Genomic DNA, 13,380 nt, shown 5'->3' on the forward strand with positions numbered 1-13,380 from the left:
TTTCCATCCATGTCCTCCTGTTGTGCTAATCACAATGAGGAAACCGCCACTCAACTCTTTTGCAAAAGTCAGATTGCTACACAAGTTTGGCTATTCTTTGGTAGATATTGTGGTATCACCTTGAGAATGAGAAATATCAAACAGATTCTAATGTGTCGGTAGCTAGCAAAAACAAAGAATAAAATCCATGCTGCTTTGTTACAATAACTACCATTAGTCATCTGTTATGAGATTTGGAAGAATTGGTGTGCTTCCAGATTTGAAAACATTTACATGTTCGACAGGTTCATAATTCAGCAAGTGTGTAAATATATGACTCTCTTTTTGAATAATAAATTCCCCAAAGTTACTCTTCCTCATCCTTGGCATGCTTTATGCACAATAGTACAAATGGCTAGACAAGTCATTACCAGCCAATTGGCAAGGTGGTATAAACCTGATGATGGATGGGTAAATTTAAACCCGGATAGTTGTAGTAAAGGGAATTTAGGAAACTCTGGCGGAGGGGGAATACTCAGAAACAGTCAAGGTGCTTGCATTTTTGCATTTGCTGATTATTATGGCACTTGTAGTAACAACATGGCTGAGGTCAAATCTATGCTTTAGGGTATAAAAACGTGCATTACTAATCGATACTCCAATGTAATAGTTGAAGATGACTCGCAATTGATAGTAGACATGATTAACAACAAAATGAAGGTTCCTTGGCACGTCTAACATATCATAGACCAGATTATTCTTCTCTCAAGTAATGGTAATTTTTGCTTTGTCCATTCATTCAGAGAGGGTAATATGGATACAGATCAATTAGCAAACATGGGTGAAAAGGAGAGAAATCGAGTTATCTTTGATGATGAGAGCTCCTTACCAGATTATGTGACGACAATTGTGAAATTGGATCAGCAGAGCATTCCAAACTTCAGATTCAGATCAAGGAAGAACTATCTTGTAATTAATGATGCTAATCTTAGATGGTGATGATGTTTGTATAGTTTTTACAGCTATGCTCATAGCATCTTTTTGTGAAGCTCGATGTACAAATACTATAAAGTATGTAACCACCAAAGCTACGCAGCATCTTATTTATCAGATATCACAAGAATGAGTACTATCATTCTCCATCATGATTTGGAGGCTATGGTTTATGTCCTCCTCCGTGTAAGGTCTAACCTAAACCCCCACCATCATGGTGGACTTCTGGAGGGGGGGAATCATTCTTATTTTTTGGTTATCTGTAATTATGAACAATCTATTTAAAAAAATTCAAAAGGAAAAAATGCGCTTTTAGATAGAAGTTAGATATACCACTCATCACTTGTTTCGATTAATATTCACCAAGCGCTAGCATGCTCAAAAATAATACTATTCTTATATTGTGTATTGCTATTTTTAAAATCACTACATGTAGCTACTGTTCACTGTTATACTCAATCAAACATAAAGTTATCTACAAATTGACTTTCAACGGTAAATTATTTTAGTAACATCCAAATTATACTGCAGTTAGAATCAAGGAGTAAAATGATGTAAAAATGAGCGTTAACCGAATTCCTTCATAATCCAATAGACACAGAAGTAGAAGACGAGAAGAAAAAGGGCAAATAAGTTATTATTTTATTTTCATAATAAGAAATCTCCGAGGATCACTTGGTGCTCGTTTCGAAACTCAATTCATAATGGGCCTGCTCCTCAACTCTAATCCACTCAACTACTACTAGCTTTCTTTATCCACGATACGGTGTGAACGGGTGACATGCATCTAACTCACGCATCACATGCTGCACTCTGACCACCAAGCCGTAGCCGTAAGGGCAAACAAGTTCTTGTTATTGGTCTAATAAAAATTCTAATCAACAACTAGAATACAACAAAGATGGAATTATTAAACTAGAAGCACAAACAACTGACGAGGCGAGTTGGCTCAGTGATAAGTCACCTCCATCTCCAACCAGTTAGGCCTCGGTCTCGAGCCAAGTTGGGGGTACGTGAAGAACCAGTGTCGACCCCCCGAGAATGGCTGAAAGAGAAGAAGCACAAAGATACAATTACTGCACACCGCTCCACCTCGCCCAATCCACGAACTGCATTCCTGCATATATATTGTTGGCAAATCGCACACCAACTGTGAATGCCATTGCAACAGGCGGAAACTGCTTTCCTACCGGAGAGGATTCCACCAGACGTTCTAACCCGGTTACAATCTGTAACCTGGTATTGGAAGAAACTCCAAGGAAAACACCTGCACATAACATATCCAGTAACGAAATCAGAGCTGGTAGGCAGACAAGACCTTCATCTTAGATTGAGGTTGTTAAAAAAAAACAACGCTTGCAATGACGATGCACCAAGAAAGCTGGAATGCAGCCTGATTCAAGAAATACTAGGGTACAATATGTATTTTTAAGACTTCAAGTCTAAAAATTTTCAACCTTTACCAGATGTAAGGGAAAGTTAATTTGGTCGATCTTGTAAAGAAATGTGTGCTCTCAATATCTTGATTGTGTCATCACTCTCAGCTTTGAATGTTCAGTGACATCAATAAGCATTTACACATGCTCTATAGGGAGCGAAGATCCCACTAATAAATATTGCACATTCTGTACTACTATATCATTTCATGCAATATCATCATTGACTTAGTTCATTTGGTGGAAAAATTGCTATACAATGCAGGAAATCGTTAAATAACCAGAAGATGGTCTCAATGGAAGTAGTTCAGCATTCCAATGGATTCAATGATAGTATACAGGAACAATTGAAAAGAGATAAACAGGTGTCAGATAATATAAAGCAGGCAGCATACATAGTATAGCTGGTGGATAAGGGTTTTGGAAATCATTTGCTTTACGAACTTTATTATCAAAAGCAGTAACAATTAGGAATGAAGTCAATAATGACGGCATACCCCAAAGTAATGCACTCTTTACAAGAGGTGGAACAGGAACATCATCCTCTGATTTCTTGACGCTCCTGATGAAGAAGCATGTTAGTAAGAAAGGAACAACACAAACACTAAGTTAAATGAAGTATAACATCTACTTTGATCAACAACAAGAGCAGAAAATCTGCATGGGACTCCCATCAACCACTGGGGTACAACGTACAAGAATGAAAAGGAGAATATAGCATATTGATAAAAAGTTGTGCTGAACAAATATTCCTTAAGAACTTAGCTTTCAAGGTTCTACTTCTGATATTCATGTATTTTCTATGTAATATCGTCCGCCACTCTGATTTGCTGATATTCTCAGTGTTATTCCTACTCAGAAGAACATCACGACATACTAGGCCAGTATTACTAACTGACCAATCCAATGTATCTGTTTTGTTTCGTGTTGTTTTACTCCTTTTCTGGATAGGAATTTATCAGGGAAAGGATTTTAGCTTAATATTAACCAGTTGAAAAATAGCTGAAGAGAGACGTATCAGATAAAAGAAGTACAGTAGATACACCTACTTCATTGCTTATGGGGTTAACCCATAAAATGCACGAGGTCTCCTCGACTTCTCATAATTCAATCACTATCTGCAAACCTGACTTCTCCTTATTCTTTTTCTTGTTTTCAGAATTAGTAAAGAAGACACCATCGAAGATTAGATGAAATATATTATTAGCATCAGACATTAGTATGATAAAAAATTGCAATCAAAGCATTAAAAGGCCTTTTAGCACTCCCCATTTACAGACCTTTTCATATTTCCCAAGCCAAATACAATTTATCCTGGTTCAGCCACGAGCTCAGCTGGCAAGCAAAAGGTTGATCAAATTAAACCTCTTTATACTTTTAATTAACACTCTTCTCCCAGTACAACCCCTTTCTGCAGCATCTGCATTCTGCCTTGTGAATGTATCCCTACTCGAGTTCCTAAATTTGAAATTAGATGGTCCTTCTTTTGATAAGAAGAAATTGGATATCTGATCTTCCTCCCTTGGGCATCTATCACTTTCAAACTGTTCCGGTACTACTATCTGATCAGATCTTAATGCAACCTTAAAATACCTCTCAATCTTAAAATTATCTAATGCTGGAGTTGTGCCCTATAACGATAAGGTTTTACAAACCCGAGCTTCTAAGTTTGATCTAAAATAACTTTGGATGTTAACATAATTGACAATCGCCAAAGATGCATACTCTTTCAGAATTTAAAAGGTTAGAGACGACCTTAAACAAAATAGCTTTGACGATTCATTACATTAGAAAGTACTTTGGCTTAACACAGCTGAAATTTATTTTTTGGTTTTAGCTTTTCTCTTTTCACCTGAAATTACTCCTTTAAGCATCTCCACCCAGCCTTTATTTGCTTCGAACCAAATGCTCTGCCCTTTTGTCTGTGACAAAATAAAAAAGAGATTATCTCTTTCATTTTGAATCTACCCACAATCACCTTGCACCTGTACCCTCCCCAAAAACGTCCTTAAGGCCTTTTCTGTTGACCATTTTCCTCCACCAAATTGTATAACCATTGTCTCCCACACATCCACAGTCCTCACATTAGCAAACAAAACCAGAGAATGGCAAGATACCCATTAAAGCAGGATTAGCAAAGAAATGGTGGTAAAACAAAGGGAACGGCTTCATGCCGAGATTTAGCTCCTTAATCCTATTATATCAAACACCTAAAACTAGTTTATGAAAAAGCAACAAGAAAATTAATTTCTTATTTTTCAGAAGGAAATGAAAAATTTAATATCTTGATACTCAAATATACATATCTAACTAGAGAAATAGTATACTTATTTACAACAAGGTGACATACTAGGGTTTGAGTATCGAAATGGAAAACTCTGGTTTACGGATCTCTACTAGTATGAGTATTGGGTCTCAATGAGTCCCAAGTTCAAAATCCAGGAAGGAGCAAGTCAGAAATTTAATAAAAATATCTCCACAGCAGCATCTATGTAAACTAAATCAAGAAAAGGAAACAACAACAGCAAACAACAAAAGTAACAGCAAGAATAATAGTATCAGTAATATCAGAGAGTAACACACCGCTTGGCAGTCATTATCATATTTGCAATTCCTTGACCAATGATACCACATCCAAACCCCACGAATCCATATAGAATGCCCTAAAGAAAAATAAAGAATTTAAGATAGGTAATAGAATGTAGTTATGAAAAGAACTGGAGAGAATGACATGTGTATACAGAGATACTGCGATCCATACATAGCATATACTTCAATTTTACCTTATAAAAATAAGCAGCAATTCTCTGATTCACTGTAAATCTACACCCTGGCCTTTCGGCCTCAAAGACACTGCAGCCAGATGAGTATTTAAAGTGAAAATCTTCTAAATAGTGCTCAATATTTTTAATGCAATAATATCAGAGGGAAAATATAAGTCAAAACCTGCTTGGAAGCGCTCCATAAGCTCTCTGCATACGACCAACAAACCCTTGAGATACAGACGGTTGTCCAATTCGAGCATATGGTGCTAGCAAGCCAACTAGAGCTACATTGACAGCAACACCGACCAACATATCTGCAGCATATAGTTCAAATTCCGCCCAAAAATCTTTGCCTCTCTTTTGAACTTCCGCAACAGTTGCACAAGTGGTATCAATAACTATCTACATCACAAAACCAAAGAAACCCGTGAATTCAAAGTCGAAAAGCATAGCAAGTATAAATATCACGATGAAACATGCATTACCATGAGCAGTAGGTTAGGTGTCACAAGTTCAAGTTTAGCATGCTTATACAACGAGAAACGCTAATAGCTCCAAGCAATGTTATCAAAGCCGCGCTTAAGCCCTGAAGCGAGGCTCAAAACATGTTGAGCACTTCGCCTCGCTTAGCGTGTGCTTCAATGTTGTCACAAGGCTCCAGACATACTTTTCCTTGCCAATGAATGTAATCGTGGAGAGGTGACACTAAGCAATTGATATTTCACTTTATCATGAATTTTCTTCAATTTCTTTGTCCATATATTTGGTGTTTATGCTTATAGATATTAGCCTTGGACTACACATACATATTTGTAGTTTTTCTCCATTTGTGGCTTTTTTCCTTAAAGCTCACGTTTTATTTTGTGCTTTACGCTTAAAGCCCCAACTGACTTTAGAGCTCTTTTGTGCTTTTCGCTTTTTATAACACTGGCTCCAAGCAGTAAGTTATGCAAACATAATCACAGACACGACACTGGGCACGCTATATGCAGTAGCTCAATGTGCAACTATTTCTACTGTACCACAGATCAATGAGTTATTTACAGATTAGCAATATCAAAACCAAGCTTCACAAACCTCAGTTCCAACTTTGAAAAGAAACGATGGATCGGCCAACATTCTGTTCCGCAGCATAGCACATGACTTCATTGCAGCTCCCAGCCAAGCTGACCCCTACATTCACAAAACACAGACTGCCAATTAAAGAACAATCAAAATGCACAATTTCAAGAAACCATTTTGTAAACAGGTTAATCATTTTCAACAACAACTACAGGTTAATCATTTTCACCTAATCAAATTTTACCTGCAAGTCCAAATATCTAAGCAGAAGTAGCTTTCTGATCCCAACACTCTTTGCAGCCTCTATCATATCAGCAGGAAGTGTTGCCCCACGAGCCTCTGCCTCTCTCATCACATCCTCAAACTTCAGTAATGGCCCAAATTCCTCTTCTTCCTTATCACCTTCCCCATTGTCCCCTCCCCCACCACCTCCACCCCCACCCCCACCACCAGGGTATTTCCCATTTCCACCATCACCATTATCAGGAGAAGTATTATTATTCTCTTTGAGTACTGTTTTTACACTAACACCAGATGTTAAATTACCCTCTTGGGGATTCAATGAACTCTTGACCAAGAATCTTGACTTGTAATTGTTCTTACAAACCAAATAACCACTTTTGCTTGTACCCACAAAATCTTGGATCTTAACAAACGTAAAGTTTGAATCTTTAACAGACCTAGTTGTAAGGATTTCATTTTTCAGAGTTGTAAAGTGAGACAACCTAATAACTGAAGAACAACTTGCCATTTTTCACCAACCCCACGAATCTATAGCTCAAATTAATAGAAGAAAAGTCGACAAATTTTCTGGGGTTTCACAAATAAAGCCCAGAATTGAATGAATGCAATCTAAGGAACATAAATGTAGCAAATTTGATGAGACTAAACTAGGGTAGCTCTGCTTATTTAATCACAGTCACCTAGTAGGAGTTTGACAAGGATTGTACCCGGGGGGGAGGGGGGGCGCATGTGAGAAAGTATATAAATGACATTTTTCGTTGGCAAATACGTAAGCCACCTAACTTACGGCTCAAATCCCCTTACACACTTTATGTGGACGATAATAATATTACACACGCAACCTTTTAAAATTGTGCCTAATACACACTAAACGTATTAAACGGGTGGGTCGGGCCAGGTCGGGTTGCTATTTTTTGGATCCGCACGGATTACGGTCCGGGCCGGTTACGGGTTGGGGCTTAACGGGTTTAACGGGTTCGGGTTTATCCGGATAAAAATTGAACCATACGGGTTACGGGTTGAGGGGGTCGGGTCGGGCTGGGTTTAGTGTATTTTTTATTTTTTTGTATTTTGTATAACTATTGTAAGTTATATTAATACTTTGTATTAATTTAAAGATTACAAGTTATATTAATACAAAAGTATTAATATAAATTGCAAGTGCTACATTTATTTCAAAATTCAAAATTAAAGTTTGCATTTAAAAAGTAAATTAACAAAAAATAGTAAAACTAAATTTTCATGCATAATAAATTAACAATACTTCAAATTAATCTAACAAACTAAAACATTAAGCATAAATACGTCTAATAATTTTAAAATAACACAAATTGTCTTAAAATCTTAAATACGAATTTCCGGAGGACGCTCAAGACAATACTTGATATGCCTCCTTAAACTGCCTGTGCCAGACTCTGAACGAAAATTTAAGACTTGACCACAGTTCTTGCACTTTACTTTCTGACCTTCTTCATTTTCTTCTACCACCTCAAAGTGTTGCCAAACATATGAGCGCACTCTAGAAGTACGAGACATGATTTAAATTGAATTGAGGATTTGAGAATTGAGAATTGAGAATTTGAGATTGAGACTTGAAATCTTGAAAATTGGAGAATGAGAGAAATTGAGATTGAGAAATGAGAGTTGAGTGAAGAAATGAAGAAGAGGGGTGTATTTATAGTTTTAGAGAAGTTTAATTTTGTAAATTGAAAAAAGGTTAAATTTTAAAGAAAAAAGAGGCTATTAATGCAATTAACCCGTTGGGCAACGGATCCCTGCCAGGTCTTACCGTTGCCAACGGTTAGTGGGCCCCACTTAATTCAAAAAATTAAAAAAAAAACAAAAAAAAAAAGATTGTACCGGGCCGGGCCGGTTTAACCGGTACACGGTACTGTTTACGTGGACCGGGTTTGACCGGTCCAGTTAACCGTTACCAAAATTTAAACGGACCAACCCCCTCTACTCCTCCTACCCAGCCCCACCCGGCCCCTATGTACCGGGCCGGTCCGGTTCCGGTTTCAACCGGTCTGGGCCGGTTCGGTTACGGGTCAACCCGACCCGTTAAACACCTTTAATACACACTACGTTTGCCAGATGGCACGCGCGTGTTTAACAAAAAAAAATGAGCGCGTCAAACCAATGTATTATCTGTCCAAGTCCTTATATAAGCGCACGTGTTTATGCTTAAAATCTTAAATACCTGATATAATTCCGATGACTTATCGGAATTATCACTTTCAATTGGGACAGGAGAAGGCACCGGTTCTTGTAATTACTATTTGCTAGTTTCTTTGCCCTTGCTACTAAAAACGGTTACTGTGTTCATCTGTCTCGTAGTAGGTTGATCTCTTCTGATTTTCTTGATCCCTTCTGGTGTATGAAACTTTAACAGTTGATGGTAGATTGAAGGTACGACCTTCATTTCATGTATCCACGGCCTTCCGAGGATGACATATTAATCCATGTCGCCATCTACCACTTCGAATAAGGTGGTTTTTGTTACACATTCGGCATGTGTGGGTAAAAGAATTTCTCCTAGGGTTATCACACTTATAGGTTGAAGCCGGCTAGAAACTTTGTCATCGGAATGATGTTCCCGGTTAACTTCGCTTGCTCCAGAACCCTCAAGTACATGATGTTGGCTGAACTTCCTGAGTCAACCAAAACACGCTTAATTTTAAAATTTAAAACATTAAGAGAAATTACCAAAGCATCATTGTACGGTAGAAGAAGTCCATCAGCATCTTCCCCGAGAAGGTGATGTCATCTTCTGAAACTTCTCGGATCCTCCTACCATGAGTTACCGATATCTTCTTTCCTGCCAGAAATGTCATCCTATTGACTTCGTCTCTCCGAAGATCATGTTATTTGTCATCTGAGGTGACCTTGCTGCCAGTTTTGATGGCTTTACATTATCCTGGTTTCTCTCATAGTTGTTCTTGGCGCGATCGTTTAAAAACTCTCTGAGGTGACCATTCTTTAGCAACACTGCCACCTATTCTCGAAGATGTCGGCAGTCCCCAGTCTTATGGCCGTGAGTCCCATGGAATTCACGCCATAAATTAGGATCCCTTTGGCTAGGATCGATCGGATCGATTTTGGGAACCTAGCTTTTTTAATATTTTACCAGTTCCACCAGGATGATATTAAAATTGTAATTGGGCAACCAGGGATAAATTAAATCTAGGGACCCTGGTACCTCTTTCTCTTGCAACGATTTATTACTCCGTCAACGATCCATTGATCTATTGGAAGTGATCATATCCGATGACTGGAATCCTTTATTACCACATCCATCGGCCCTATCGTAAGGCTAGAAACAACTTCCAAAGGACGAAATCCTTTATTACCACGTCATCGATCTGTATCAAAATTATTTTTCAACTTATCCTGATTCCGATCACGATTCCGTCCTTTGGAAGACACTTAGGAACCAAGTTATCATAAATTATGATCATTGACTCGTAGCGGTTTTGAACATCTGCCCATGTGGTTGCCTGAAATTCGATCAAGTTTTCCTTCAATTTTCATGAGGCATCGGAGCTCAATGGGTTGAGACCTTTCGTAAATACCTCTGCTGCCCACTTATTCGGAACCGCTGGTAACAACATCCTTTCTTTCTGGAATGGGATCACAAACTCTCGCAACAATTCAGTTTTTCCTTGAGATATTCTGAATATTTCTGCCTTTCTTGTTTGGACCTTTTTTGTTCCAACCTGAACTTTGATAAACGAATCTGTAAGCATTTAAAAAGAGTCAATAGAATATTCTGGTAAGAGAGAATGCCAAGTTAAGGCCCCCTTCGTAAGGGTTTCGCCAAACTTCTTCAACATAACCGATTCGATCTCATGCTGGGCCAAGTCGTTCCCCTTTTACTACCGTAGTGTAGGCCATGATGTGCTCTATTGGATCCGAGGTCCCATCATATTTTGGTATATTTGGCGTCTTAAACCTTTTCGGTATCAACTCCAGTGTCGTACTTGGTTTAAACAGCAATTGCGTATACTTCTTCAAATCGGTCCCTTTAACACCGGTGGCACTCCTGGGATTTGACCCATCCAAGCATGAAATTCCTTTGCATTCTGATTCATTCGTTCATGCATTTCTTTCATGAATCTCATGAGCTCTATTTTGAAAGGGTCATTTAAGTTGTTATTCCCAGATCTACTATTGGTACCTCCTACTTCGTCGAAACTGATCTCCTCCTTCAGAGTGTCGTTATCAGTTCTTTGAACCATTTGATTTGTGGGAACACTTGAGGAATCAGGGCTCTTTTACTCGCATTACTGGAAGCACCCGACAACGCTTGTTTTAACTCTATCATCACCAGATCTTGCCTTGAGAGGTGGTCCATGATTGCTCTTTGTTGTTCTCTTAGAAGTTTGACCGTTTCAGCAACGTGTTCATCATCCGCACCAATAGGAGTTGGGCTCCTCACCTGACGAGGATACTGACCTTCACGAACAGGGGTTGCTTCATCTCTTTCGGTGCGGGTTTTGCTGGTTGAATCATCATGCTGGGCCACTTCCCATTCATTGTGCGATTCAACATTGAAGACGTTGTTGCCATCATTAGCTGCCATATCTGATTTTCCTTTTACTATGAGATGACTTAATTTTGTTAGTAATAAATGAATGGATCAAAGCAATTACACAACTATCTATGACCCACGGTGGGTGCCAAACTATTTACTCGTAAAACGGTAAAATTAAATTTGTTACATGGTTTATAGACAAGCGAATCGATTTGACCCACAAAATATTAAGTAACTAAGAACAAAAAGATTATGAAACGAATTAAAGGAAATATGAGCATGGCTTATGCGCTTAACTTTTCCGATAGCAGAAATACGAACAATATTGAGGGCATAAGAAAGGAAGTAACTTCATATTTTAGAAAGCAAAATATAGATTTTGGCATACAGAATATTTCGTCTTCACAAAATGATGTTAATTCTCCTATTTATATAGCCTTATTTAGGGAGACAAGATCCCCAAATCAAGCCTTTTTGAATGAGAATAAAATCTTTATTAATAACTGGATATTGGCTATAAATGCTTATATTTTCTATAACAGTTGCTCGTTAAATGCTATTCGATATCAAATATTTGAATCTTTATTGTAAGCTACTCCGCCTTCGGAATTCGTCCAGCATCGGTCACATACTCACATCCGGTGCCAGTTATCTGCTGATTCATGTTCCATCTATCTTCAGTTCTACGTGCCAACTCATCATTCGTCCAATTACCACTAGCCAATTTTACCCCATACATAGTGTATATTTTTTATATTTTGGCCAACAACTTTAGTTATTTTTGGCTAACTGCCAAATTTGTTAAAAGCTTTAAAAAAATAGGATTTATTTTAGGGAAAATTTCACATTAGAACAACTGGGAACCCTACTTTTCAATTTTATAACCTATATTTTAATTTACAATCAACTAGCCCAAAGATAATAGGCTAAGATTCAACATCCAACTCCAATATGTTCTCAAAATTACTATTGAATTTTTATAAAAGATTGCTCAAGCTTTTAAATTAATTTTTGAATCAGTAACTGTAACTCAAATATTAGTTCAACAAACCAAATCCATTTGGATGGTGAAAATTAAATTTCTAACAAGCTTAAATATGTGGGTTTAGATTCCGAATTTAATTTTGTGAAAAATTTAGAGTGGGTATTATCTAGAATTTTTAGAAATAGTATAAGGAGATTGTATATAAAATTTGAAGTCATTTAATGGAGATTTGGACTGATTTTGAACAAGAATTGCAACTGAAAATCGTGGAAGAAGTTCGTCTACAGACGCTTGTATAAAGGTGTATAAAAATGTATAATAGTGTATAAGATGTGTTTATACACTCATATACACTATTATACAAGATTATACATAATTATACAAAAAACTAACTTCGTCTTCTTCCATGTGTTTTTTCTGAAATTTAACTCTAATCTTGCTCAATTTATTCCAAATCACTTCAAATTTAAATTTTGAACTCCTTTTGATATTTCAATCAATTGGAACAACACCCAATCCAAATAACTAACAAACTCAAAAAATCTTATTTTTGAAAGCAAAGCTTTGAATGGCCTTCAATGGTGGAATGTTGAATCTTCAATTTTCTTACATTGCAACCAGGTGACACAGGGAAGAAGCAGTAATGACGGATGACCTTTTGAAGCATATGTAGAAGATGTGAGAGAAAAAAAAAGTGAAAGCAATGGTTGTGAGAATATAGATTTAACTTCATAGCTTTTAGAAACAATGGTTGTAAGAAAACAGATTTTGAATTTGCTAGTGCTTTCAAAATAAGTACAATATGGACTAGGTCGGGTAAAACTTAAAAATATGGGCTATTTTTTGTTATGGTGTAAAATCAAGTGTATTTTCTTGTAATTATTTTTAAGGGGCTTAACGTGGTGCGATTCAATTTAGTCCGAGCAAGTAAATATGAATGATTATACATAAGAAATTCTTCCAAAATTCTTTTTTATTAAGTATAATATAAAAAATAAATTTTTGTTTGAGTGATTTTGCGAATTGATATAGACAAAAGGAGTGCCTTCTTAATTGTTTATTGTAAAACGTAAAAAATGTATAGAGTTAGGTGATTATCAGAGAGCGGCTTCTTAATTCTTTAAGTTTGGTTAAGCAGAACGTAAAACACGTATATTGTTTAGTGATTACCAGTGCTTCTTAATTGTTTAGTTTTGATAAAGCAGAACGTTAAAGAAAAGGAATTTAGTTAGGTAATTATCAGACAGAATGCCTTTTAGATTTACCCCTTTTAGTTTCAAATATTATTCGTTTTCACGAATCACAGACAATATCATCTTGAGCCATGAATTGGTGAAGGGCTATGGCATGAAAGATATCACCCCTAGATGTATGCTAAAAATA

General features: G+C 37.0%; 1 protein-coding gene across 1 annotated transcript; it reads right to left on the reverse strand.

Annotated features, from left to right (window-relative positions):
* Positions 1-1,590: 1,590 nt before the first annotated feature.
* On the reverse strand, positions 1,591-7,083 carry LOC104213506 (protein RETICULATA, chloroplastic). Its single transcript, XM_009763028.2, has 7 exons — positions 6,480-7,083; positions 6,251-6,346; positions 5,355-5,575; positions 5,192-5,261; positions 4,992-5,071; positions 2,906-2,970; positions 1,591-2,239 (listed from the first exon to the last, which is right to left on the reverse strand). The coding sequence occupies exons 1-7, from the start codon at positions 6,984-6,986 to the stop codon at positions 2,046-2,048; spliced, it is 1,233 nt and encodes a 410-aa protein (XP_009761330.1). The 5' UTR covers positions 6,987-7,083; the 3' UTR covers positions 1,591-2,045.
* Between the last annotated feature and the right edge of the window lie 6,297 nt (positions 7,084-13,380).

This window comes from Nicotiana sylvestris, chromosome 7 (genome assembly GCF_000393655.2).
Source record: "Nicotiana sylvestris chromosome 7, ASM39365v2, whole genome shotgun sequence".
NCBI classification, from domain to species: Eukaryota; Viridiplantae; Streptophyta; class Magnoliopsida; order Solanales; family Solanaceae; genus Nicotiana; species Nicotiana sylvestris.